This window comes from Podarcis liolepis, assembly GCF_965112155.1.
Source record: "Podarcis liolepis genome assembly, chromosome: 15".
Lineage (NCBI taxonomy): Eukaryota > Metazoa > Chordata > Lepidosauria > Squamata > Lacertidae > Podarcis > Podarcis liolepis.
Genome location: NC_139566.1, coordinates 14969537 through 14995599, shown reverse-complemented (window position 1 = coordinate 14995599; position 26063 = coordinate 14969537). Strand labels below are relative to the sequence as shown.

The 26063-nt window shown below is 48.2% G+C and overlaps 3 protein-coding genes and 1 long non-coding RNA gene across 9 annotated transcripts in view; 1 reads left to right on the top strand and 3 right to left on the bottom strand.

The window, feature by feature from the left end:
* LOC310694616 overlaps window positions 1–26063 on the top strand; it is a 197782-nt gene that overhangs the window by 151716 nt on the left and 20003 nt on the right. The gene's annotated exons all lie outside the window — the stretch shown is intronic.
* Window positions 300–13902, bottom strand: TSGA10IP (testis specific 10 interacting protein). Of its 2 annotated transcripts, XM_083477800.1 has the most exons (8): window positions 13689–13901; window positions 11543–11704; window positions 8252–8984; window positions 6100–6319; window positions 4743–4910; window positions 3209–3308; window positions 2437–2561; window positions 300–468 (listed from the first exon to the last, which is right to left on the bottom strand). In XM_083477800.1, exons 1-8 carry the CDS (start codon window positions 13836–13838, stop codon window positions 423–425), a joined length of 1704 nt encoding a protein of 567 aa, XP_083333926.1. In that variant the 5' UTR covers window positions 13839–13901; the 3' UTR covers window positions 300–422. The 2 variants fall into 2 exon arrangements, with proteins under 2 accessions (XP_083333926.1, XP_083333927.1); XM_083477801.1 differs by lacking the exon at window positions 2437–2561 and having other exon boundaries at window positions 13689–13902.
* On the bottom strand, window positions 15788–21973 carry ZDHHC24 (zDHHC palmitoyltransferase 24). Its single transcript, XM_083477847.1, has 4 exons — window positions 21675–21973; window positions 19662–19939; window positions 18308–18620; window positions 15788–17340 (listed from the first exon to the last, which is right to left on the bottom strand). Exons 1-3 carry the CDS (start codon window positions 21953–21955, stop codon window positions 18310–18312), a joined length of 870 nt encoding a protein of 289 aa, XP_083333973.1. The 5' UTR covers window positions 21956–21973; the 3' UTR covers window positions 15788–17340; window positions 18308–18309.
* The window catches only part of LOC310694582 (calpain-1 catalytic subunit), a 58141-nt gene continuing 56836 nt past the window's right edge, over window positions 24759–26063 (bottom strand). For 3 of the 5 annotated variants that reach the window (XR_014519764.1, XR_014519766.1, XR_014519767.1), the window contains one exon: window positions 24759–24942. The gene's annotated coding sequence lies outside the window, so the exon portion shown is untranslated. Of the gene's footprint in view, window positions 24943–25138; window positions 25183–26063 lie in introns of all 5 variants that reach the window. The other 2 variants (XR_014519763.1, XR_014519765.1) reach the window with 1 other exon arrangement.

Here is a 26063-nt window from a genome sequence, read left to right as displayed (position 1 = left end):
ACCCTCCAACATCATGGAGACCAAAATTGGGATGCTCCATTTTTGGTCCCAAGCTCTTGTGCCTGCGTGCGAGCACGAAACTAAATGATGCTCGTTTTGTGATCTCGCAAGACAAAACACAAGCGGCTTTCATTCTGGCACTCTGGCATGAGTGCTCCGTCCACTTTTGCCCCTGGCCCTACTTACCACAGGCATGTGGCCCCTGGAATGTTACCTAGAAAAGGATTCCCCACCTTTCATCACCACCAAGCACCATTTTCAACTGCCCAGGTCAACCCCCTCATAGAGCAGGCTGAGTCTTTCTCGTCTCCAAAGCTAGTTTTATTTCTAGGTGCCTCGTGACTACAGGTCCAGAAGGTGCAGATCTTGCTGCAAGGTTCCCTCTCTCTTTCTCTTTCTTCTCTGCCTGCCAGGCTTTGCTTTCAGGTCGATTCTGGGAGATCTTCTGGAGATTCTGTCCTCCTACGCCTGAAACACACCACAGGTCTGAGAAGGTCCTTGGCAAGGCATCAGGTGTGCATTGCCAAAAAATAAAAAAACCCAAGATGAAAGAGGGTGCTGATGCACATAAAAGTTGCACCTGCTAATTTTGTAGGTAACAACTCGCATGCAGAAATAATTTCTGTAGTGTGAACAGAAACACAATACACCTCGCCATAGTGGGGAATAGGACAGTGAGCAGGTGAACTGTGTGCCTGCTCATGAGAACAAAAAGGGCCAGCTGCTGGATCAGGCCAATGGCCCTTCTAACCCAACACTCTGTTCTTGCAATGTCCAACCAGATGCTGACTACAGTGGACCCTCTGGATACGAAGTTAATTCATTCCGGGGGTCTGTGACACCCTGAAAAATCTATATCCAGAGGCGCTGCTTTTGCGTGCACACATGGTGCGCAGAGTGCTTCTGCGCATGCGCGAGCAGCGAAACCCAGAAATATACTTCCGGGTTTGCTGCTTTTGCAACCCAAAGTTTATGTTACTCAAGAGTAATGTAGCCCGAGGGTTTACTGTATATACATAGGCCAGAACTGCTCTCCAGGTACTAACGTTTGATGGGCAACCTTTCAAGGCCCCAGCTTTTTCAACCAACCTTGGCTTAAAGCATGGACTGTTTTTAATCCAGACATCAACCGTGCAACTTTTCCAACAGAAGGGAGAGAGGGCTGTCCTCTGCAAAGCAGGACACATGGCCTCCTGAAAGAAGGGCTTTCCAGGGACCTCCATGCCTGCACACCCCTCGCGTCCCACCTAGGCAGTGGCGTAGTGCGGGGTGGGGGTGGCGACACAGTGGTAGTTGCCCTGGGCGCAAAATTGTTAGGGGTGCCAAATGTCAACACCCGGTGCTGCCTCAATATAGCTGCACACTTCTGACGCCCAGCTCCATTGAAAATGTCTACTCCATGTGAACCAGGAAGTAATCTCTCCAGACAACAGAGTGACTCTTCTTATCTCTGCAGCTGCAATCTCCTGGGTGATGCAGATGCCGTTAGGCAGTTGAATGTGCATGTGTAGTACTCTATCTGTTTCCCTCCCTCCCAACCCCACTCTGTGCGGCCCCCAGGCACTGGCAACCCTCGCTACGCCACTGTACCCAGGCCACCCAAATAAGCTTTGCAGGTGGCAGCAGGCAAGGATCCCTTTGCCTTACCCCATGGCATGCGTGCTGCAAAGCAAAAGCTGAGGCGGCAGCCACCCCACTGTCTTCTCTCCACAATCCTCTGGGCCTTTACAGGGCACAGGCCCATGTAAAATATGTAAATCAATAGCTGGCAATTGACATTGGCCCCAGTGGGCACACCAGCATTTCATAGAACCATAGAACTGTAGAGTTGGATGGGACCCCAAGGATCTTCTAGTCCAGCCCCCTGAAATGCAGGAGTGGCAGCTAAAGAATCCCTGACAATCAAGCCTCCGTTTAAAAACCTCCAATGGAGGAGAGCCCACCGCCTTCCAGGGGAGTCCATTCCACTGTCAAATAGCTCTTCCTATCAGAAAGCTCTTCCACAGGTTTAGTCGGAATTTCATTTCTTGTAACTTGAAGCCATTGCTTCGAGTTCTGCTCTTTCTTGGTGCCCAATAAACAACCTGGAGATTAAATGGAGCTCCCAATTCTTTCTTTGCAAGCGGAGTGCACTGACAGTGAGTCCGCCTGGGAGCGGCTGCGCTAGGGAGTCCCAGCAGGCCATCCTGGGTGCATAAGCTCCTCTTCTTTAGGGAAAGCCTGCATTGCAGGGGGTTGCCCTAGATGACCCTCGAGATCCCTGCCAACTCTACAATTCTATGATTCTAACACAGGGCTAGAGCCCTTGCTTGGCATGCAGAAAAGACCCCGTGTCCATAATGATTTCCAAATGAACAAGGGGGAAATATCTGTTTTCACTCGGGACGAAGGAGAAGGCCTCCGGCCAGCCACCCTCTTCCTCTCAACCTTCCTTACATGGCTTTGCCTGAGGACTTGCGAGCAGACTGCCGCAGTGCATGCTTCCACAGCATTTCTTCGTCGATCCCCAGCGCAGCCAGGACCTGGGAGAAACGGCGCTCCACAGCCTGGCGGGCGTTGGCCTGGCAGGGAGAGAGGCTTGAGTGGAGACGCAGGCAGGCCAAAGGCAACGTAGTTTTAAAAAAACACCCGTACAACTGCCCCTACTGCCACACGCTGTGCTCTCTCGCTCTCTCTGCTGCCATTTTGCTGGCTCTGCCAGAACAAAGGCAGCAAGTCTTTTCCTTTACAGTTTGAAGGTCAGGAGGCAACTTGGACCGCCTTGCAAGGAACTGATCTTTCAGTTTGGCCAGCACCTACCCTCTGGAAGTCCCTGTTTATAGCCAGCTCTTCCTCCCAAAGGTGCCCATGGCAGCAAACACAGCAAAGCAGGCGAGGCCTTATTGGCACTGATCTGTGACAGGGCCTTTTCGGTGGCAGCTCCTGTTTGCGAAATGCCCTCCGTGGCGAGGTGTGCCAGTCTAAGAACATTCCTGCTTACGTAGGGCTGAAAGATACTGTTCCCGGGAACCCTGAGATCAGTGCTTGAAATAATATTTTTAGAATTACTATTTTGCTTTGAGGTTTTCCACATTGATAAACCAAGGCCGAGTGGACAACTCAAACTTGTGTCTCCTTGCACTGAACTGGATATTCAAGCTGCTATGCTATATAACCCATTGCTTCCCCTCCCCTCCCCTCCCCTCCAGCCCCCTGGCCCCCGTTTCACCTGCATGACTCTCTCAAACAAGAAAGGTCTGCTCTCCACGCGGTCTTGCATCTCCTGCAGCTGCAATGTGTACTCTTCCATGCGCTGCTTCTCCTGCCTCCTGCACACCAAAGTGAGAGGTTGGTAGGCCTTTGCTGTATTGTTCCTCTTCTGATCCCTCTACCCCAGCCTGTAAATAACCAGGCCTGCTTCCCCTGTAAGTAAGTAGAACACCTGCTTTGTGTGAATCATAGAGCTGGAATGGACCATGAGAGTCATCTAGGCCAGCCCCCTGCAATGCATGAATCTTTTGGGCTTGAACCCATGACCCTCAGATTATAAATCTGATGCTCTACCAACTGAGCTGTCTGGGCAACCCAGGTTCGATCCTCCCCAATGGCATCTCTAGATTTTTAAAAGTCAGGTAGCGGCAGAAAGGAGGAGGAAGCTGTTGCCTGGAAGAATATTCTAGGAATGTGGCCCTCCAGGCTTTTCTGCCTGGCCCTTGGGATCCTCCTGAAGCCACACCCCTCACCCAAGCCACACCCCTCAGCAGCTCTCCTCTGTTGCCCTCCTTAAGTACTTTCCTCCAGCAGGAATGTGCCCTTGAACAACCCATAATATTCCCAAAAACCTCTGTCATGCTCAAGAGCAGAATTGCTCCTTCCAGCCTTATGAAGATTGCTGGGTAATAATTTTGGCAGTCCTCGATACAACCCTAGTTGGCAGCCGAGCACAAGCCAGAAAACAGGCTGTGTACACCTTTAAAGCACATCCACCCGCCTCAAGAATCCTGGCCACTGTAGCTCTATGAGGGGTAAACTACAGTTCCCAGGGTTCTTTGGGGACGGCGAATGTGCTCCAAATGTGCTTTTTGTGGGATGTAATCCATTGGAGTAGTCAAATACAACATTCCTTGTTTCCCTAGAGTGGACACAGGCAGGGGGATGTTACGCCAGCCAGTATAACTTCCTGTTCCACTGGTCTGGAGTGTCCTCCCCCTGCATGTGACCAGACAGATGGGCGTGACCCTGGCTGACTCCATAAAAGTGGAGTCACACAGCCATCTTTCTCTTGATGCCATTTTCTTCTCTTAATGTATTTTGCTGTCTGCTGGCTCTCAGCCAGCAGTACATGGGCTCAGTTTCCATATGCAATGGACTCACACTTTGTTCTGTAATTTCAAGATAAAGCCTGCCTTCAGGGATTATACTGTGAACTGAATGTGAGTAAACTTATTGTTACTTTTAAGACTCTTGTGTCTTGATTCTTTTAAGAGAGATCAAAGGGGACTTGCCAGGAAAAATCCAATCTGGGCAAGCGAGACTAGATTGCTTAACTAAAGAGATTCAAACGAATCTGCAAACTAGCTTACTGCTATATTGGGGGAATCTGCTCTGCTACATGACTCACTAGCGTGGAAGGATAATATTTAATCAATATATCCTTTCCTACTATCCTTAAGAGTCCCACACTTTCAAGGTATGGTGCGTATGCAGCCCCTGTTCTGCCCCACAGCCCAGAGGGACTTTGCAGAAACCTCACGGCATGTTACCTGAGCATCTCCCGTTTCCTCTGCAATGACACGGAGGGGTGGTCCATGGTCTGGTATGTCGCCAAGCACTTGGCCACTTCCCGCTGCACTTGCTGCTCCTTCGCCCTGCGCAGCTCGGCTTGCCGCTTCTCCTTCCGTTCCTGCCTCTCCCACTCCAGCAAGAGCATCCTAACAAAAAGAGGTCAACCTCAGGCATGGGAAAACCTCTGGAAGTGAGGGTGAAGGGGTCCGCCAGGCAGGCTGGCGTTGTGTTCCAGTGCAGGTCAGGAATGTAGGTTGGCTAAAGGGGATTGAAGGGCTCTGTCGCCCGAGTGCAGCAAAGCCACTTTTAGAAAGGAGGCCGACATTTTAGCGGTGGGAGGAAAGCGATGGGGAAATGGATTGCAAAGGGTGAGGGCAACAAATAATGAAGATGTGTAAACGTTCTGCAAGCAAACTGGGATGAGTGCCGTACTGGATGAATGCTGACTGTGGTATAATCCTATCAGTAAAGACTGGATGAATGAACACTCAGTAAACACAGGATGAGCAATTCTGCCTATTGCAGTCTCTCATTTTTCCTACCTGAAGTTCCGTTCTCCATTTTTCCACAACAGTTTGTGATTTTTGTTTTAAAAAAAGGGTCCTTGTGAAGATTCACCAGCGTTTTAGTATGATTTCCCCCCTTAATATAGACATACAGTCGTACCTCGGAAGTTGAACGGAATCCGTTCCAGAAGTCTGTTCGACTTCCAAAATGTTTAGAAACCAAGGCTTCAGGAATCTCCTGCAGCCAATTGGAACCTGCGTTGGACGTTTGGGTTCCAAAGAACGTCCACCATCCAGAATACTCACTTCCGGGTTTGCGGCATTTGGGAGCCAAAACATTCGACTCGCAAGGCGTTTGACTTCCGAGGTACAACTGTACCTTCTTGCAGTTTTGCTTAATATACACATTTTTGCAAAGCAATTCTCCCCAATAAATCACAATTTTGTCTTACTTTCACCAAGATGGACATTTTTATGTACACTGTATGTTAGTGTGTGCATTTCTGTACACATTACTTGGCTGCAGAAGTGAATTGCAAAATTTAGGGAAGTGAGTATTTCAAAGATGGGGGGGGGGCAGGGAGTGTTGTTTCCTGTTTCAGAAATGGTGAATTAGGTTCCTCTTTAAACACAAAATGAATTTAATTTCTCCTCCATCCCCAGCTTTCACTTAGCAACAGTCAGCATTTGGGGTTCTTTGTTTTAATGTTTAGCTGAAAATTTTGCAGCCTACCCCCAAGCAACCCCCTGGCCTTTCTCACTGGACTGCGGGAAATAATAGCACAAATATTTTGGAACCGCCACCCCTCTCCCCAGGTGCCCTGCTTACCTGTTAGCCTCTTGCCGCTTGCCAGAGGTCTTGGTGTGCATCACTGGAGCAACCATGGGGGGACCAAAGTCCGGGCAAGAATGGGCCCTCCAGTGAACCCCATACAACCGCCGGACCTCGTAATACGGGTCTTCTGGGTCCTGCTTGTCCTCTTCTCCAGAGAATTGCTGGGAGCTGCCCGTGGAGTGAAGTCGGAAAGGCTTACAGATGGTCAGCTTTGCTGGGTGGAGGAGAGCAAAGAGGCATTAACGTGACCTGTCCCAACCCGCCTGCCCACATATCATCACTTCGCAGTGAGGCATCTGATCAAGACTTGTATTTTAAAATGAGCTTAAAAAATATATTTGCAAATGTTTGTATGTTTCATGCCAGACATAAAGCAGCTGGCTGAGTACTCTGGCAGTTGTTTATCTTCTTGATCAAGGGCCCCCCTGATCTATAGCAGTACCTCAGGGTTGTAAAAGGAAATTACAGGCTGGGAGCAGAGGTCATATTGACCATACAAATTACAGAATACAATCAAGCTGCAAAAACACTAATTAAGAGTTGGTAAATAGTGAAATTTATTGTTTAACAGAAAATACCATGTGCCTCCCATCAGACTCGAGCCACATCTTCCTAAAGTTAAAGGGCAAGAGCTAATGGGAACAGCAGCTGGATTGAAAGGGGGTTGTAAACCGAAGAGGCTTCTCTCTGAAGCTGTTTTGAAGCTGTTTTTACAAATTCCTTTTTACTTTGAAAAGGCCTTTTCTTCTAAAAATCTATATATGCTATGTATGAAATATATTGGCTTAATGTAATTATGCAAAGGATTTAGAAAGTAAGAAATGTTAGATTCTTATGTTAGATTCTTATTTCATTGATGGTGTGTGAGAAGGTGAACCCAAGATCTCTGTTTAAGATAAAAATTTAAAACCATGAGCCATCTGTTTTAGCCATCTGTTTTGGAGTGAATAGGGCAATAGGGCAAAGATGATCTGATAATTAAGGTGCCTTGTCGAGGCAAATGTAAGATATATGGCTACTTGTCTGCCATTTATGGATAGAAGGAAATATAGCTCTTTGTCTCCCATAAAAGGTAATAGGAAATGGGTGTATCTTTTATGATTGGTTCTAGCAAACAGCCAATAGGAATTTCAACCAGGCTGATTGGACAGAGGCAGCCAAAGGAGGAGCAAGGGGGCTGGGCTGAGGAAATATAAGTGCTGGCCATCAGGGCTGGAGTGGGCAGAGCTTTGGTATCCATATACCACTGTGTCTCTCATTTATCTGTCTGACAAATAAATTATTATTTTAATTTCTCTATTGCTGCGTTGAATATTTCATTCCAGCTAAGCGTTAACCACAAGCAGGGTGCTACAGCAGCATATTAATTGATTAATTTAAAATATTTTTTATTAAAACTACGACAAGAGAAATGGAAACAAACATCCAAACAGGAACTGAACCATTTACAAGGATACATCGGATTACGAGTAAACTTTAAATGACAATGATTGCTCTAATAATCCAGTCTGTAGAAAAAAGGAGAAAAAGCAAAGAAAGGAAAGAGTGGAGAAGAGAGAAAAGAAAGAGAGGCCAGCACACATTAGGAGGAAAGGCAGGTTATAAATGTAATAATAGTAATAATACTGTTATAAGAATTTTAAGGTCTCAAATATAGACTAAATGTTCATAAATGCACACATATCTAATTACATGAACCATGTGTCTGAAATGGTATAGGAGATCAATCTTGAAGCCATTTTGAATCTCTCAGTTACGTCAAATATTCCTTGCAGCAATTTCAAAAGTCTATATATGGGCTTGCGCACCATTGTTCAGAGTTCTCCTCCCTCCTGCGTGTGGTGAGTGGGGACCCTGTTGCAACAGTTCCCTGAATAAAGATCAGGCTTGCTAGCCGCTTTGCTTTTCAATTTACTCTAGTTGGTTGCTATTTCTCCTACCAATAGGGAACCCACTTAAGGACTCTATATGAGCTCTGGAATACCCCATAAGGGAAAAGGAACAGGTTTCCCCCCCTTATAATAATAACAACAACAACAACTCACTTGACCAACTGAGTCGGACTTAGTTGGATACCATCCTTAATGTTGACCTTATGCCGCCCCCCTCCCACCTTGCCCATTATCAATGAATGACTGCTCCCCACCTTGATCCTTCCTCTGCTCCAGTTGCTCTTGGAAGCGCCTCTGGAGACTCTTGAAATTGGGGATCCTGCGGTTGATGGTGGGCTGGAAGGTCAGCTGCTCTTCCCTGTCGGTCTGGGCCCGGCCCTTGGCTCTCCTCGCCTCCCTCTGGGGTGCAGGCTCCTCGGGCTCTGTGGCCAGGCAGAGGAGCTCCGCTCGGAGTTTCTCTTCCAGCCGCTTGGGCGAGAAGCGCTTGTTGCTCCTGGGGCCCTGATCCTCCAGGCTCAGCAGCTCCTGGGTGAGCTGCAGCCAGCGGCGGCGCTCCTGGCGCATCTGCCGTTTCCGAGCCTCCTGCCGGGAGTCCATCTTCCAGTAGAGAGGCAAGAGGGAGCTCCCGGGAGCCAGGCCCACCTGGCGGTGACACTTCTGGCACGTGGGCCAGGGATCCTCAGGGACGCCATTCGAGGGCTTGGGGTCTTTCGAGCAATGGCCGCCTTTAGGGCTGCCGGCTCTCGTGTTCCCCGGCTCCGGCGTGCAGGGAGGCTCACGGAAGGTGGTGACAGAAGTCTGAGGGGACCTCTTCTTCTTGGGTTTCTCCAGGAGCCGGTCTTGGTACATGGCCTGGCCGTTGACAGAGATGCTCTCCCACATCCAGTGGAAGGGAAAGGAACCCGGTCGAGATTGCTTGGCAGATGCGGGAACTGGTGTAGGGCTTGGTGAGGCATTGCTGACATCTGGAGTGGGAGGTACTGGGTGCTGCCTAGGGGGGAAGCAGCAACACACAGGTTGGACACAAACCTGGTCTCCCCACCTCCCAGTTTTGGAACCCTGCTTCCCAACTTTGATTTGGATAATCAAAACACTTCCAGGCCAGCAGTCTTTTAGTGCATGGGTAGGCAAACTAAGGCCCGGGGACAGGATCCGGCCCAATCACCTTCTAAATCCAGCCCACCAACGGTCTGGGAATAAGCATGTTTTTACATGAGTAGAATGTATCCTTTTATTTAAAATGCATTGCTGGGTTATTTGTGAGGCCTGCCTGGTGTTTTTACATGAGTAAAATGTGTGCTTTTACTTAAAATGCATCTCCGGATTATTTTGGGGGCATAGGAATTTGTTCATTTCCCCCCCCAAAAAAAATATAGTCCGGCCCCGCACAAGGTCTGAGAGACAGTGGACCGGCCCCCTGCTGAAAAAGTTTGCTGACCCCTGTTTTAGCGCTATCCATTTATTGCTCCTCCAGTGTAAAACGGCACACAGAATCGCAACTGATTTTTCACTGGCATTCTCTTTTGGGGGGCACATCCTGCTACTTTCCAATCACACTAGTGGGTGTCACACAACCACGGAAGCAGGTCCTATTGAAGGACTTTGGCTCAGTGGCAAAGAGAGTTTAAAAGAACTGCAGTACAATTGCAGCATCTGATGCACATTTCACTCGTGAACCTGGATAGCTCAGTTGGTTGGAGCATGGTGCTGATAATGCCAAGGTTGCAAGTTCGATCCCTGTATGGGACAGCTGCATATTCCTGCGTTGCAGGGGGTTGGACTAGATGATCCACAGGGTCCCTTCCAACTCTACAATTTTATTATTCTATGTCATGGACAGGTTGGGTGCAGAGGAATGGTGGGAAAACCAGCAGGGGAACCACTCATAGAAGAAGCCTCACAGCCTGTGGAGTGATGATGGGACGATGCTGAGTGGTTGGAGGGAGAGGACTGGGAAGAGGAGCTGCCGGAAGCTGGAGAGGTAACAGGGCTTAGTGAGCAGGGAGAGTCTGTGGCAGAGAGAAGACCAGAATCAGAGGCAGAAACAGAAACAGAAGCCAGGGAGGAGGGAGGTGATGAGACAGAGATGAGTCCTGCTGAAGAAGGATCACAGGTGTCTCCCCCTCCTGGTGTGACAATCTCCCTTCCCCACTTGTTTCCCAGAACCCAGAGAGGCATGAAAAGGGCGGAGGAGAGGTAGGTTGGCTGCCTGCAGCCGCAGTCTCAGATTGCTTGGAAAAAGCCCTGCAGTGGAAGGGAAGGCTGTGAGGAGGCATAGTCTCAGCAACTGGTTTTCATGGAGGAAGACCACTGGCAATGTGCTGCTCTGACTATTAGGCCTGACACCCAACCCCAAGTCTTGGGGGATCATGTTTTTGCTAATAAAGAGTTAACTCCATCTTTGAACTGTGTAAATTGTAAAAATGCTCCTTTCAAAACTTGACCACTCTGTAAGACCTCAGACTGGGCAGGTTGTTTATTTTAAAATTATAAGCACAAACAGATCCTGCTCCGAATGAGGTGCATTCCCTATTTAGGATTCCTCCAAAGAATCCTGGGAACTGTAGCTTATTCAAGGCGTTGAGAGTTGTTAGAAGACCCCTCACATCACCCTTCACAAACTACTGTTGCGAGATTCTTTGGGGGAAGCCACAATTGTTATATTAGTATAAAAAGGCAAAGGTAAAGAGACCCCTGACAGTTAAGTCCAGTCTCAGACAACTCTGGGGTTGCGGCACTCATGTCGCTTTACAGGCCAAGGGAGCCGGCATTGTCCGCAGACAGTTTTTCCGGGTTGTGTGGCCAGCATGACTAAGCCACTTCTGGTGCAACGAAACACCGACACCAGAGCAGCGCACGGAAATGGCGTTTACCTTCCTGCTGGAGTGGTACCTATTTATCTACTTGCACTTTTTTGGCATGCTTTCAAACTGCTAGGTTGGCAGGAGCTGGGACTGAGCAATGGGAGCTCACCCCGTCGTGGGGATTCGAAACGCCGACCTTCTGATCGACAAGCCCATAGAGGCCCAGTGGTTTAGATCATCCCTTATAGCAGTATAGGAAGGGCTGATTACACAATCAGTTTTATATCCATTCACCCTGACCCACAGATTCTCACATGTAGCAGTAGGATGCCTGTCATTATGCATGATAATCTCCATATGATCATCTGATATGGTGATAGTTGGTGCAGTTTTGCTGAGAAGGGCAAGTATATTTAGAAAAGAAGGATCACCTTTAAAAGTTTGGAAAATACAATGGTCATCCAATTTTTTAATTATAAATTTATATCCCACCTTTCCTCCCAAAGGGTGGGAAGCAATGTTTAATCGGTTGCCATCAATTTGATTTTAACTAATTTTTATAATGAAATATTTTTAGAATGTGTTATTATTTGATTGTTTATTTGATTGTTGTTAGCCGCCCTGAGCCCGGCTTTGGCTGGGGAGGGCGGGATATAAATAAAAATTATTATTATTATTATTATTATTATTACTTTAAATGTGTGCTGTGGATGGGACCCCCCTAAAGCCCACGGCAACAACTTGCCTGCTCAGTTCTTGCTCTGGGTCTATGTCTGAGATGCTGTTGGCATTTGGGACTGTTTCCTCAGGCTCCCAGCAGGGCTTCCTTGCGGGGTGAGGGCCTCTCTTCTTTGCCCGCTTCATGCAGATCAGCATCCCATCACCAGCATCCAGGTAGTCCTCCTGAGTCACACAGAGACATTTTATAGCACCAAGGCTGGCTCCAGAGATGTGCATTTGGGCACCAGGACCCTGAGCCCAGCAGAGGGCCCACCGTCTAAACCAAACCACACTTTCCACTTTGCACAGAGAAGATCGGTTGGAACATAAGAGATCCCTCAGTTTGCTCTTCCAGGTTGGGGTGAGGAGCCAAGAATGTCATGCCTGAGGGCACACCCGAAATCCTAGGAGCCAGGAAACACTGGTAAAATGCAGTGGTTTTTCCAGTGGCGGTTTTACCACTGCTTTATCACTAGAATGACTGCAGTGATTCCAGTGGTACCATCCGGGCAGGACTTTGGGGCAGATGCCCAGGACCCCACTCAGCAGAATGAGGCCTCCTAAATACAGCAGTAGGATATATCATTTTACAGGGTGGAACTTATTTCTTGTTAACTTCTTCAGTGAGGAGCTTTAAAAATACCTTTTTGGGTGTGAGGAATTCAAATCTGCTATTATTTTTGTAATTGGACAACATTTAGCTTGGTAAGTCTACATTTTATGAAGAAGCATAGAATAAATTGCTTTAGGAAAACCAATGAATTTTAATTTTACCTTTTGAAAATGTCAGTCATGCTAAATAATAATAATAAATGAAAACAATATTAATATATAATATACAACTGCAAGTACTTGGCAATCATTTGTCATGATTTCTATGCAATTTCACACACATTTTACATACCATTTTACCAAAACTAAATTAAATCAATATAACCAAGCAATATATTTTGAATTCCCAAGCCATGTTACAACTTTTTAGCGCCTCTCCTTTTGGGAATTGGTAAGCTGACAAATTCAGCATGCACTAATTGCAGCAGGGACTGCATTACCATATTTCAAAGTAAATTAAGCAATGTGCATCGTGCTTTTGCTTTGAACTTTGCGATTTACTGCCTGGCACACTGTGAAACTGAGGCTTAAAAACAGAGATATTTAGGCATGTGTGTTCACTTGCATTCTGCACCCTTTCCCTCCCCACCATACAACTTCTGATACAAGTTACGAGATCAAGTCCAAGGGGAACAATGATTCCCGTGCAGACTGACTGAGAATTTCCCATCATTCACCTGGGCCCCATCACTCTCTGGCTAGGACCAGGCAATCCTCTGGCTTCCAAGGGCCACAAGCAGCAATGGGTGGGTGTCTGGGAGCTACATGCCAGTGGCATGGCCGCACGTGGCAGTTGTTGCGGCCTTGGTGCACACATTCACATTACCTCTCTCTTGTTTTCAAAGGCTTACACGTCCCTGTGAGGCAGACCCCCCCCCCCCAGTAGCAAGGGAAACACGCTTGGAAAGTATATGAGGTGCACAGAAGCATTTTGGCCATGCTGATATTGCTGAACTAAGACATCTATAATCCCAGGCCATTGGCCATGCTTGCTAGGGCTGATGGGCGTTGTAGTTTAACCACGAAGGCCAAATTTGCCTCACACCAAATATCACTGGATGGAGAAACCGTGACTTCACCTCTTTCTTTGTCCAGTGCCTAAGGAAGGAGCATATTAAAACAGTGCTAATCTTGTCATAGGCGCTGACTCCATGGGGCCTGAGGGGGCCCGAGCCCCCTCAAAAATTTGTTTGGGGGGCTCTGCCCCCCCAATAATCTCGGGCGCCCCTCCAGCAGAGCGCCACCGCCGCCCCTCCCCCAGCCCAAAATGCACAGGGGCGGGCTGCATGCCTCCTGCCCTCCCTCCCGAGCAAAAGCTCCACCCAATTTCCTTCGGAGCTGATTAATAGGCGCAGCACGCTCTCCCCTATTCGCTCACGAGGAGGTGGCACCACTTTATCTGCATATTCATGAGCTTATTTGTTATTCATGAGCTTTCGCGGGCTCCCCCAATATTTTTTATAAGTCGGCGCCCCTGAATCTTGTTGTCTTGGGTGCGAGAAGTATGGCCTCCACGTATGGGAGCAAGAAACCCCCGTTGCCCTCTCCAAGCTACCTGCTGTGGAGGGGAGCTCTCCGAGATCAGGCCCAAAAGCCGCACCCGCCCCTTTGGCTCATAGATGGCGCCGGGGATCCGGTTAATGGGGTCCACTGAGGGCTTGACACAGGCATTGGTCAGCACCGAGTGGCGATGAGGGTTCAACATGGTGCCCACGACAACATGGAAGGGGACGCATCAGCTTTCCAGTTACCACAGCAACCGGCCTACTTCCAGAACAGCCTGAGTGGCAAGCTTCCGGAACAATGTATGGCTCTCCCCAGCCAGGGGTTTTCATTTTTATTTATTTCATAAAAGTTATACACCGCTTGATTGTAAAAAAACACAAAACAAAAACAAAAACCACTTCAGAGGGGGTTACAAAAGATAAAACAGGAAATTCAGGAAAAATGCACAACCCTACTCCAGACCCTCCTATTGTCCCTATTTTCCAGGGACAGTTCCAGACTTACAGAAGCTGTCCAAGTTTCTAATTTGATCCCAGAATGTCCTGGTTTTCTTTAAGATGTCCTTTCATCAGCAAAATGTTGAAGGGTATGGTAGGACATCCCTATTCTCATCAGAGGGTATGGAGTTTTGTGACCTCTGAGTCAAGAAGATAAGTACCTATACAACCTTTAGAAGACATCTGAAGGCAGCCCTTTATAAGGTCTTTTTTTAATATTTAATGCTGGAGCAACCCAGTCTGATGGGCAGGGTATAAATAATAATAAATAAAAATAATAAATAAATAAGGAATAGGATGTCCCTATTTTCATCGGGGCGCGGGTGGCACTGTGGGTAAAACCTCAGCGCCTAGGACTTGCCGATCGCATGGTCAGCGGTTCGAATCCCCGCGGCGGGGTGCGCTCCCGTTGCTCGGTCCCAGTGCCTGCCAACCTAGCAGTTCGAAAGCACCCCCAGGTGCAAGTAGATAAATAGGGACCGCTTACTAGCGGAAGGTAAACGGCGTTTCCGTGTGTGGCTCTGGCTCGCCAGAGCAGCTTCGTCACGCTGGCCACGTGACCCAGAAGTGTCTGCGGACAGCGCTGGCTCCCAGCCTCTAGAGTGAGATGAGCGCACAACCCTAGAGTCTGTCAAGACTGGCCCGTACGGGCAGGGGTACCTTTACCTTTATTTTCATCGGAGAAATGTTGGAGGGTATGCTACTCTATAACATACAGAAATTAAAATACTAAAACAGATAACTTTCTAAGCATCTGGGTAGGTTTGTCTAAACAGGAATGATTTTAGCAGAAAGAGTAAAGTGAAGGTGCCTGCTTGATCTCAATCAGCAGGGAGTTCCAATGGGTGCTGTGACACTAAATGATCCGAGGTATTATGTGGCACTTGTAGTAGGCCAATCCACCAATCAAAGCGGTCAACTGGGCATATGTGAGGTAAGGCAATCTCGCAGGTAAACTGGTCCCAAGTTGTTAAAGGCTTTATATAGTGATAATAACACATTGAACTTGGCTTAGTAGCAAATCGGCAAGTAGCGCAGATCTCTTGAGCACAGGCGTTCTAGGCTGACAAGGCCTCACTCCTGGCTGCACCCGTGCTGCGGCATTCTGCACGACCTGCAGCTTCCAGATCAAGCGCAAGGGAAGCTCCCACATGGAGCGCATTGCGGTAATCCAGTCTTGAAGTAACCAACACATGAATTATTATGGCAAAGCTTTCCCGGTCTATGGCAACCCATGTTGGGCTTTCATTTAAAGCTTGCCTTTCCACCCCAGAGCCTGTTTGCAACAGCCTTCGAGCGACTAGATGTGGCAGAAGTAATATACCGGGGTTCTTGGCTTCCACACCGTCTGAGAAGCACTGTTCTCAATCACTGTAATGTAGCTGGCCACTTCTGGAAACAGTGTGTGGAGTTAGATCGGGGGTGGAGAACCCGAGCCCCCCCCCCATGCTGCTGTACTACAACTCCCATCATTCCTGACATTAGCCATGCTGGCTGGAGCTGATGGGAGTTATAGAATCCAACATCTGAAAGACAACAGGTTCCCATCTCTGAGCTTAGATGAACCTTTCAATCAAGGCAATGCCATTTGAGAGTGTGTGTTTATGTATTGATATATATATATATATAAATAACTGTAGTCACAAGATAATTGTGTTGTCATTTTAAATAGCATTTTAATGTAAAAAGGTGCATTTACATCTAAAGGTAGGCCCAATGTCAGATGAAAAGCTGAAACAGAAGAGAATAGCAGCTTTCCCCAAACTAAGCCAAGGAACTCACAGCTAAAACAGGATTAAAACCCACATCTCCATTACTCATGGCACAAGGAAAGGTGGGCATCTCAAGAGCCCGGCATTCTTGCCCTCCTCTCTGGGGGGCTGTTTGCACTGGTGGCTGGTTTACTATTGAAAGTACCTAGAAATTAAAACCACCTACAAGCAGTGTGGACTGACAACTTTTCTGGAATGCAGCTCAAATTTCCACCATTGCCTTTCCGCTGTCCTCTCAAAACTGTTGCGATTCAGGGAAGCAGAATAGATCCATAAGAAGGAACAGTACTGTTTCTGTCTAATGCTGCCAACCTACAATGCCTGCTCAGCATCAAATGAGATGCCTTAAGCCTCCAAACCACCATCTCCTGCAAAGAATGCCCTGACACTCCACCTCTCAGGGCACTGGGAGTGCCTCCATCATCCAGAAGCTCAATGGTAGAGCCCTGTTTTGCATGCATAAGGTCCCAGGTTCAATCCTCAGCAGCTGCAGCTGAAGCATCTATGTAGCTGGTCTGGAAAGTGCCACTATCCGTCAGAGCCATCACTACTAGGCTAGGTGAACCAACTCTCCGACTCCAAATAAGGCCGTTTAATACACCCTACATTACTGGAAACATTATTGGAAAACAGGCCAGGAATCCTGTCTCTTTGATCCTCCAACCCCATCTTGTGGGCTTACAGCAGTGCAGACCTCCAGGCAGGCAACATTTTGTAAGGATTCAGTGGGTAATACAGCCAAAGCACAAAAGCAGAGCATAGATGTGGAAGGATCCTAAGCATTGCAAGGCGGCTGGCAGAATTCTAAAGGAAAGGGATAAATATCGCCAGAATTCCTTCACTCCTCTCTTGCTCGCTTTTGGCAGAAGCAAGTTCCCTATGTCAATGAGATACCAAACTCACAAGTGCCAAGAAGAGAGTGACAGGTAAAGCCTTCGCACCTACTACAAACTTTTGTGTTGTGTTCCCACCGCAATTCGTGCCTAGTTTTTCTTAGCTTCTCCCTGTGCCTTCCAGCCTGAGAGAGTAAGGAAGGGGGTGTGACATTTCACAGCTGTGGAGTGAAATAAGCTGGTGGAAAAGCACCACGCAGATCTGAAAGGCAGTGAATAAATTTGGTCCCAGCAACCTCAGCCGCCAGATGGAACTTAGCCCAGAAGGATGGCTAAGCTCCCATGGAGACTTCCTTCCAGACCACTTAAGTGAGCCGTTTGGGGCCCCTCAAAAGCATCCCCAGTGTGCCAAAAGCCACCAAATCAGATGGAAGTATATGTCACCAGAACCCCAAAAGGAAAAAGCTATTGATGACAGGGGAGCAAAACGTGTGAGAATTCATCTCTCAGTTCATCTGCTTTTGAGCAGAGCAGAGGTGTAGCTAATCGCTCTCCCCTCACAGGGGCTCGACTCCCCTTGCAAAACACAGAATGGAAACCTGGAAGGAGAGAAAGAGAGAGAGAGAGAGAGATTGTCATGGACTGCTATCAGGCTGCAGTAGAAAGAAAGAGAAACAGGGCTACCATCAGTTCTGTTGGGAAATGCGGTAATCCCTGGCTCTTCCCCTCCTTAGACTCTTTCCATTCCAGATGGTCATTTTGAGAACCTTGTAAGTGAAATAACTAACAACAACTAAGAAATAGTGTCTGGGTTTTCTTTTTTCCTCCTCTCCCCCCCCCCCGCTTTTTTCTTTTATGTCAAGACTGCCTTAAGCTTGAAGACAAGGGCTATCTTATTATTAATCTTTTCAATCCACTCTGGGAGCCTTTCTCAGCTGAAGAGAAGGTTAAAATTCTTCAGATTAACAAAAAGTAACCAGAATGGATGAGTAGTGTGTGGGTCATTATTAGCATTCCTTCAAAGTAATCATAAGTGACCATTTTTCTGCAGATAATGTTTTACTGTATCTCTGCTGCTCCTGTAAATTACACAAGAAGAGCTCTTTTTGGAGTCAAGGTGGGGGAGAGAGCAAGTGTGTGGCTACATCAAATACTGGAGAAAGAAGATTTGAGAAAAGTAGCCTTGCGTGTTATGAGCTTCCAAGACTCACAGGCCTTGCAGCGATTGTGCCTTGGAACTGCTGCCATTTCCTAAAATTTTAACACACCCCACCATTAGCAAATAAACCAGGGTCCACTGGCTTACAAATTTCCCCCCAAACCTGCCTTACAATAACCCTGTAAGGATTACAACCAAGTAAGTTATGTGCAGTGGTTTGAACATGCGAAAGCGCTGGACAAACCTCTGGTCTATGGGGTCATGAAGAGTCGGGCACGACTAAACAACAACAACAAGCATTATTATTGTTAAAAGAAATTATTTTGCCCACTGATTGCTTTTTTCTGGTCATCCTTGCATAAGAAGTGCATGTTATACATAGCCCCAACCTGCACCCTGGAACCCACCTTTAGAGGTCACGGGATTTGGGGAGTGGCTCAGATCGGGGGCACTTAGTTCGGAAGGTGATCCCGTCCCCCGGCAAAGGGGAAGCAATAAAAGGCATGAACCACACCAGGTGTCCCTGATCCCCCAGCACTTCCCGAAGGTTGTCTTTCCAGCCCAAGTCGTACTGACGATCTCCTTCGAACCATTCGTTGGTCGTCTGCCCACGCAGGGCCAGCAGGCTGTGGAAGAGCAGGAAGCCCGTGCAGAAGAGGAAGCCAACAATGCAGACGTCAGTCACAAAAGCAAAGATGAAGATTGTGATGTTCACCTGCCCTACAAGAGAGATCCAAGTGCTACGTTAGTTACCAAAAGGAGAGAGAGGAAGATGGGATCCCAGGACCCCTCCATCTGCTTTGCTGGAAAACCAGCAACTTTTGGCTCTGCCTCTCATCAAAATCTTTCCATTTCACCTTCTCTAAGAAATGCCTCTGTTTGCTCCCCACTTCCCAATGCCCTTTCCTTTTGTGCCATGGCTTGTATATCGTAAGCCTGACGGCAGGGATGCCTTATCTTTAGAGGAAGGGACCTTGCTGAGTGGTAAAGTATCTGTTTTGAATGCAGAAGGTCCCAGGACAGGTAGAATCATAGAATTGTGGAGTTGGAAGGGACCACAAGAGCCATCTAGTCCAACCCTCTGCAATGCAGGAATCTTTTGCCCAATGTGGGGCTCGAACCCATGACCCTGATATTGAGTATCTCATCCTCTATCAATTGAGGTAAGCCTGGGCTTGAATTAAACCCTCTCCACAGATACAGGCATCCCCCCACTTGTGCACCTACAACCACGTATAGTGGCACTGGGAAATAATTAAGTAATTTAATTCATACCAGGAAATGGAAGAAAAGAGCTAGAGAGCTAGAGGAGACCCTACCCAGAGCTTGAAGAGGACAGGTAAAGGCAGCGGAAGCCCCAAAGAGACCAGAGGCACAGTTTAGGCTGCTCAGCCTCTCTGCCTAACAGCTGGTGCATGTGGTAGCACAGCAGCAACCTTTCCACGCATCCTCCAGCCTTCTGCAAGCCCCAGAACTTCAATTCCAGTTGCGGATATTTTTGGTACAGTATTTTTGATCTGGATTGGAGAGAGAGAGGCACCAAGGGCATTTCAAGGGTGTTTAGGGGGCACTCCCCACTTACACGATTTTCCTGTATGCGTGCGGGGCACTGGAACGTCACCCCCGCGTAAGAGGGGAGTCGCCTGTACTATCAAAAGCAGGGCTGGTACTATTAAGAGTGGTGCAGAGGCCTATTTCGTCGGTTTCCAGCATGCAACTGTAGGGCTGTGATGGAGTCTGTACTGCGCCAATGAATCTTACCCATCAGTAACATAAGCCAGGGAAGTAGTAGCAGCAGCATCGCCTGGACAGAGGTGCCCTCCTGGAGCAGTGATAGGACCACATCAGCATTGATCACGCAGCCGTACAGCAAGGCGACAGAGCCATGTAGCAGCAGGCAAAGGAAGTAGCGGTAGTTCTGGTATCCCAAGCACTGGCCAAGCAAAGTGCAATGGTGGTCACGCCGCAGGATGCAAACGTTGCAGGAGAAACAGTGGCTGCAGCGGGGAGGCACGTGAGATTGGCAGGAGTAGCAGTAACTGAAAGAGAGAGTGAGGAGCGATGGTGAGGTTTCTACTGGGCTCTTCTTACTCCACTCACTCAGCCCAGCGGCAGAGGACATGATTTGCAGGCAAATGGACCCATGTTCAATCTCTGGCATCTGGGGGGGGGGGGAACTTGCTTAAATCCCAGATGAACCATTGCCCAACAGTTTGCTTAAAACTGGGTTAATCTAGTGGTTTGACTTGGCATAAGGCGGCTTCCAATGTTGCTTTTTTAATCTTAGAAACTCTGGTTAAGTGCCTTTTGGCAGTTCAGTCCCTCGGGGAAAAGATCACACAGCAAGTGGGAGATGGACCCAGCTCCAACCACTGGCCACAGAGGGAGCAACTGTGGGGACGGTGCTTCTCTCCTCCACTGGAGGAAAGAACACTCTGCTCCAAATGCAGGCTTCCCTGGGACTGTTGAGCAGCCAGAGGATTAAAGGCTGCTAGGTTGTGGGCACAGATATGTGAGGGAGTATTCTTTCAACCAGTTATAAGTCACCCTGAGCAACTGATTGAAAGGTGGAGCATAAAACTGATAAAACAAATAAATACATTGAAGGGAGTAACTATTTTTTTTTAAAGGCAGTATGCCTTTCCCCCTAACCATAAATTAAGTTCTACTAAATTCAATGGGATTACAGTATTCCCATTTATTTCTACCTGATATGCTTTTATTTGTTTATATGTTAATTTCTGCATTGACCTATTAAGAACAAAACCTTCTCAAGGCAGCATACTTAATAAAATCAACCTAAGAGACGAAATTCAAAGATAAACAAAGAGGCAAATATCAGAAGAACATAAAAATAGGTCACATGACAGGTTAAGCTCTTGTAAATAATATGCTTTAACCTGGCATCTAAAATCAGGCACAGAAACCTCCCTAGCATACAAATGCAATGAACTGCACAATGTAAGTGCTGCTGCAGTAAATACCATTTCCTTGTGGCCACTGAGGAATTCATTTACAATATTCCTCTTTCGTTTGTACAGCATACTCATTCATTTTTTAATTTTACATATTAAATCCATTTCTCTAAATTCCCCTTGGTATTTCTCTCTCTCTAACACTTGCCTCCATCATCTTAACGAAGCAGGGTCTTGCTTACAAAAACAAAAAACCTGTGCTGCAAGCCTGCCAGGTAAAACATCTGGTTCAGTACTGTTTACTCTGGCAGAGCATCTAACACAGAGTTGTCTACCCTGAAATTCTCAGGGGCCTTTCCCATTATCTGCTACCTGGTTCCCTTTTTAAGTAATGGCCCCAGAGATGGGACCTCCTGCCTGACAGCTGTGATTTCTCCTCAATTCCTTTCCCTTTAAGGTACCCCAAGCTTTTAGCTAGGCCTCACGGGTGCTGTTGCTCTCCTCAGGGCTTTTCCTCCTCTTGACAAAAAAGAGCTTTGAAAAAATAAAATCCAATGAGAAGAGTGACTCTGAGCATGTCAGGCCAAGGCGCTTTCCCTAGCCCAGGCTTCCTCAAACTCGACCATCCAGATGTTTTTGGCCTACAACTCCCATGATCCCTAGCTAGCAGGACCAGTAGTCAGAGATGCTGGGAACTGTAGTCTCAAAACATCTGGAAGGCCAAGGTTGAGGAAGCCTGCCCTAACCTAATAAAAAACGCCTTCCCGGTCCTTTTCCCGCCACTTCCTCAAGCCCCGCCTCCGCACTCCCACGCCCTTCTCTGATTGGCTGCCGTCCGCCGAAGCCCCCCCCAACTCACTCCCATCCTTGCCCCGCCCCCGCCAGCATAACGCCGCGCGTGCTGGGCGAGGCGGTGACGAAACGGCGCGCGTTCTCGAGCACGTTCCCCAGCAGGAAAAGCAGCGATGCCAGCGACACAAATGGGAATGCTTCCGTCCTAGGGGCCTCGCTCTCGCGCTCGCCGCCGCCTCCGCGTTGCCGAAGCAGCAGCACCGCGACCACCTCCAGGGCGAGCGCGCCCACCAGCGCCGCCCCCACGCACACGGGCAGCACCCTCCGCTCCCAACCGCTGCCGGCCATAGCGGCGCATGCGCGACGCCGAAGGAAGTCTTCGCCGCCAATCCAAAGAGCGAGCGGGCTCTGGGGACCGCCTTTAGGAGTGTGATTGGCGAGCCGCCTAGCCAATCCATCCGCCACGTGAGGCGGCCCTCGCGCTGTGTTTACCTCACAGCGATTCCTGTCAGTGGGGCGCTTGATTGACTTACGCTGCAATGTGAATATAGTCGCCTGTTTAATAAATATTTAGCAAGTCTGCTCAGAAGCCCCACTGAGTCAAAACACTAGCAACTTAAGCTGCTACACACCATACATCTAAGGGCCTCTACCCTAAGGTTACCAGATTTTTTTCAATAAATCCGGGGACACTTAAAAAAATAAATTATTTTTTTAAAAAAAGAAAGAAAAAAAGTTTTTTTAAAAAAAAGAAAGAAAAAAGTTATTTTAAAAAAAGAAAGAAAAAAAGTCAATACCACAGATCAAGGTTTTTGAAACTGAGCTGGCGAGTAAGTCCTCCAGTGGGCGGACGGCACCCAGTGGGGACTCCGAGATACAGCCGATTCTCCTGCTTTCGCTGCGGGGCTGCCCCAAAGCTCCCAGCCGCCGCCGGCTGAAGTGATCCAGCGCTTCCTGCCTCTGCCAGATCAAACTCAGAGCTTTTGCACGAACACACCCACCCCCGCACTGCTCCTTTCTCTTTCTCTCGCCCCCATCACTCCTCCTCTCTTCCCCAAAGCCGTGCAGCCGCAAGCAGCTCAAATGGAGTGGAAAATGGCCAGTGGTGGCAGATCGAGCCTTTAGATTACCGTCTCTAATCTGCTTTTATTTGCCAGAAGCCCCCCTCCCCTCCCACCAGCTTGGGCAGGTGGTGGCGGGGGCGGCGAGAAGACAGAAGAAGCCGGGTGGTGAAGAATATATGTGTGTTCCTCCCCCACTATATATTTTGGCCGCTTCTATACACGTTTATATGATAAGCTGAGCCCAGGGGTGGGTAGAAATTTGGAGGAAGAGGTGGAGGCGGCTTCAGTTCAGAGCTAGTGGAGAGTCCGTGTCAGGACATCGCAATCCGCAGTCACACACAGAGAGAGGTGCATGGACGAAAGGGTGCTGGCTATACAATTCACTGGGATTTTTCTTTTAAGAGCGATTTCACTCGCCTCCCCCCCCCCCCTCTCCTTTTCCTTTCTCTCCCCATTGCTTTCAGCGCGACCAGCTTTGCTCTTGATTTCCGTTCACGGGGCAGCAGCAGCAGCGTCAAGGAGAGAGGAAAAGCAAGGGGGGGGGGGAAAGCGAAGCTTGAAGAAGGTTTGGGACTGGATCCTGCTAAAGGCCAGGATGCCATCCAGGGAGATGTAAATGAGGCGGACGAGGCCGACGGAGATAAAGGGGGCTTTTCTATCCGATTTTCCCTCTTGCGCGTGTGCCTGTATAATATATGGCGGCAACCAGGTAATGGAAACGATCGACTGATTTGGCTTTCCTTCGTAGCTCCCCTCCTCCTCTGAGCAGTGGTTGAGTGCAGTGGCGTAGCGTGGGTTGTCAGCACCCGGGGCAAGGCAAGTAATTTGCGCCCCCCAACCCGTGGATTTGCGCCCCCTAACCCTAACCCCCAGGTGTTGCGCCCGGCCCCCCCTGCACCCCCCCCCCACGCTAGGCCACTGGTTGAGTGGCCTGCATTAAGACAGTCTTGAGAAGTGTTGGTTAAAGCAGACAGCTGATTTTAAAAAAATTAGAAAATAAGGCACTCATTTCTGCACCACTGCTCTTGTATAGTAAAAGTATCTCTTTCCTATCCGTCCCAAATTTGTTTTAATGTATTTCACTTTATCTATAATTGCACTACATAAATGGCTTTTCCGTTCTTAATTAATTTTCTCTATACAGGGAAGTTTTTTAAATATTTGAACATTGATGTTACTCGTAATGCATGTTCTCATGTCCTCTAAGAAATTGATGTATGGGGAAAGGAAGTATTTTAGGAGTAGCTTAAGTTACATGGTTGCTTTCTTTATGCATTAACCTGCCTTTCATGGCCCATTTCTGTCCTTAAAGACACCAAATTTGGTTTTAAGCTACATCTTCAGCCCTTTGAGGGCACTGGTACAGACTATTGTTGTTGTTGTTGTTGTTGTTGTTTAGTCATGTCCAACTCTTCGTGACCCCATGGACCAGAGCACGCCAGGCACTCCTGTCTTCCACTGCCTCCTGCAGTTTGGTCAAACTCATGTTGGTAGCTTCGAGAACACAGTCCAACCATCTCATTCTCTGCCATCCCCTTCTCCTTGTGCCCTCAATCTTTCTCAACATCAGGGTATTTTCCAGGGAGTCTTCTTTTCTCATGAGGTGGCCAAAGTATTGGAGCCTCAGCTTCAGGATCTGTCCTTCCAGTGACTATAGGTAAAGGGACCCCTGACCATTAGGTCCAGTCGTGGCTGACTCTGGGGTTGCGGCGCTCATCTCACTTTATTGGCTGAGGGAGCCGGCGTACAGCTTCCAGGTCATGTGGCCAGCATGACTAAGCCGCTTCCGGCGAACCAGAGCAGCGCACGGAAACGCCATTTACCTTCCCACTGGAGCAGTACCTATTTATCTACTTGCACTTTGACATGCTGTCGAACTGCTAGGTTGGCAGGAGCAGGGACTGAGCAACGGGAGCTCACCCCGTCGTGGGGATTCGAACCGCCGACATTCTGATCAGCAAGTCCTAGGCTTTGTGGTTTAACCCACAGCGCCACCCGCGTCCCTTACTGAGTGCCATATTTGGAATACATTCAAACACTAAAACAGCACCACAGCTCCACCTACAAGGTCTACAGTGATTTGACACAAATTCACAAATACAACTGTTTATTTTAATAAGTCATTAACAACCGTAACATAACAACAAAGTAACATATAACACTTCATTCGTAAGGCGTCAGGGAACATCAACATAAGCTCCAGAATTGCCCAAAGCCCATAGTCATTCTTCCCTGGAGGAAAAGCTCCAGGCAGAACCATCAAGATTCTCCCTGTAATCATAAAATCACAATACAGTAGATAGATATCAGTAGGATGGACTGGATGGGCTGAGAAATATCCATAACAGTCATCTGCAAACCTTCCTCTCTTTGTCAACACCACTTAAGAACTTTGCATGTAAACATTGAAGTGTTAATAACTGTCATAACAACTGTACTTTACCAAATATTTCTCACAACTGATCACCTGTAATCTCTGGAATCACCCCTCCTCTGACATATTCCTCTGTGCTGTAAGAAAAGTATAAAACTCCATGCCTTCTTTTGTTAGGGTTTGCCTTCCTTCGTACCACATTGGACGTTTGGGAATAGTAACCCCTGTTGCAACTGCGCTCTATATCCTGGGAGACTTTCAGGGGCCAAGGGGGCATATTTTCTAGGAATTTTCCAAGAAAATGCCCCCTTCTCGCTGAAACTCTGCCAGAATATGCCCCTTTGCTCCCTGAAACTCTCCCACAATATGCCTCCTTGCTCTCTGAAATTCTCCCACAATATGCCCCCTTCCCCCCTGAAATGTTCCCAGAATATGCCCCCTTGCCCCCTGAAAAGGTCCCAGAATATGCCCCCTTCCCCCCTGAAACTCTCCCAGAATATGCCCCTCCCCCCCCGAAACGTTCTAGGAGAGTTTCAGGGGGCAAGGGGGCATATTCTGGGAAAGTTTCAGGGGGCAAGAGGGCATATTCTGGGAAAGTTTCAGGAGGCAAGGGGCCATATTCTAGGAGAGTTTCAGGGGGCAAGGGGACATATTCTGGGAAAGTTTCAGGGGGCAAGAGGGCATATTGTGGGAGAGTTTCAGGGGGCAAGGGGGCATATTCTGGGAGAGTTTCAGGGGGCAAGGTGGCATATTCTGGCCCAGTTTCAGGGGGCAAGGGGGCATATTCTGGGGGAGTTTCCGGGGGCAAGGGGGCATATTCTGGGAAAGTTTCAGAGGACAAGGGGGCATGTTCTGGCCAACTTTCAGGAAGCATAGTCTGGCCAAATTTCAGGGGGAATGGGGCATATTCTGGGAGAGTTTCAGTGGGGAAGGGGGCATATTCTGGGAAAGTTTCAGTGGGGAAGAGGGGATATTCTGGGAAAGTTTCAGGGGTAAGAAGGCATATTCCTGGGTGGGC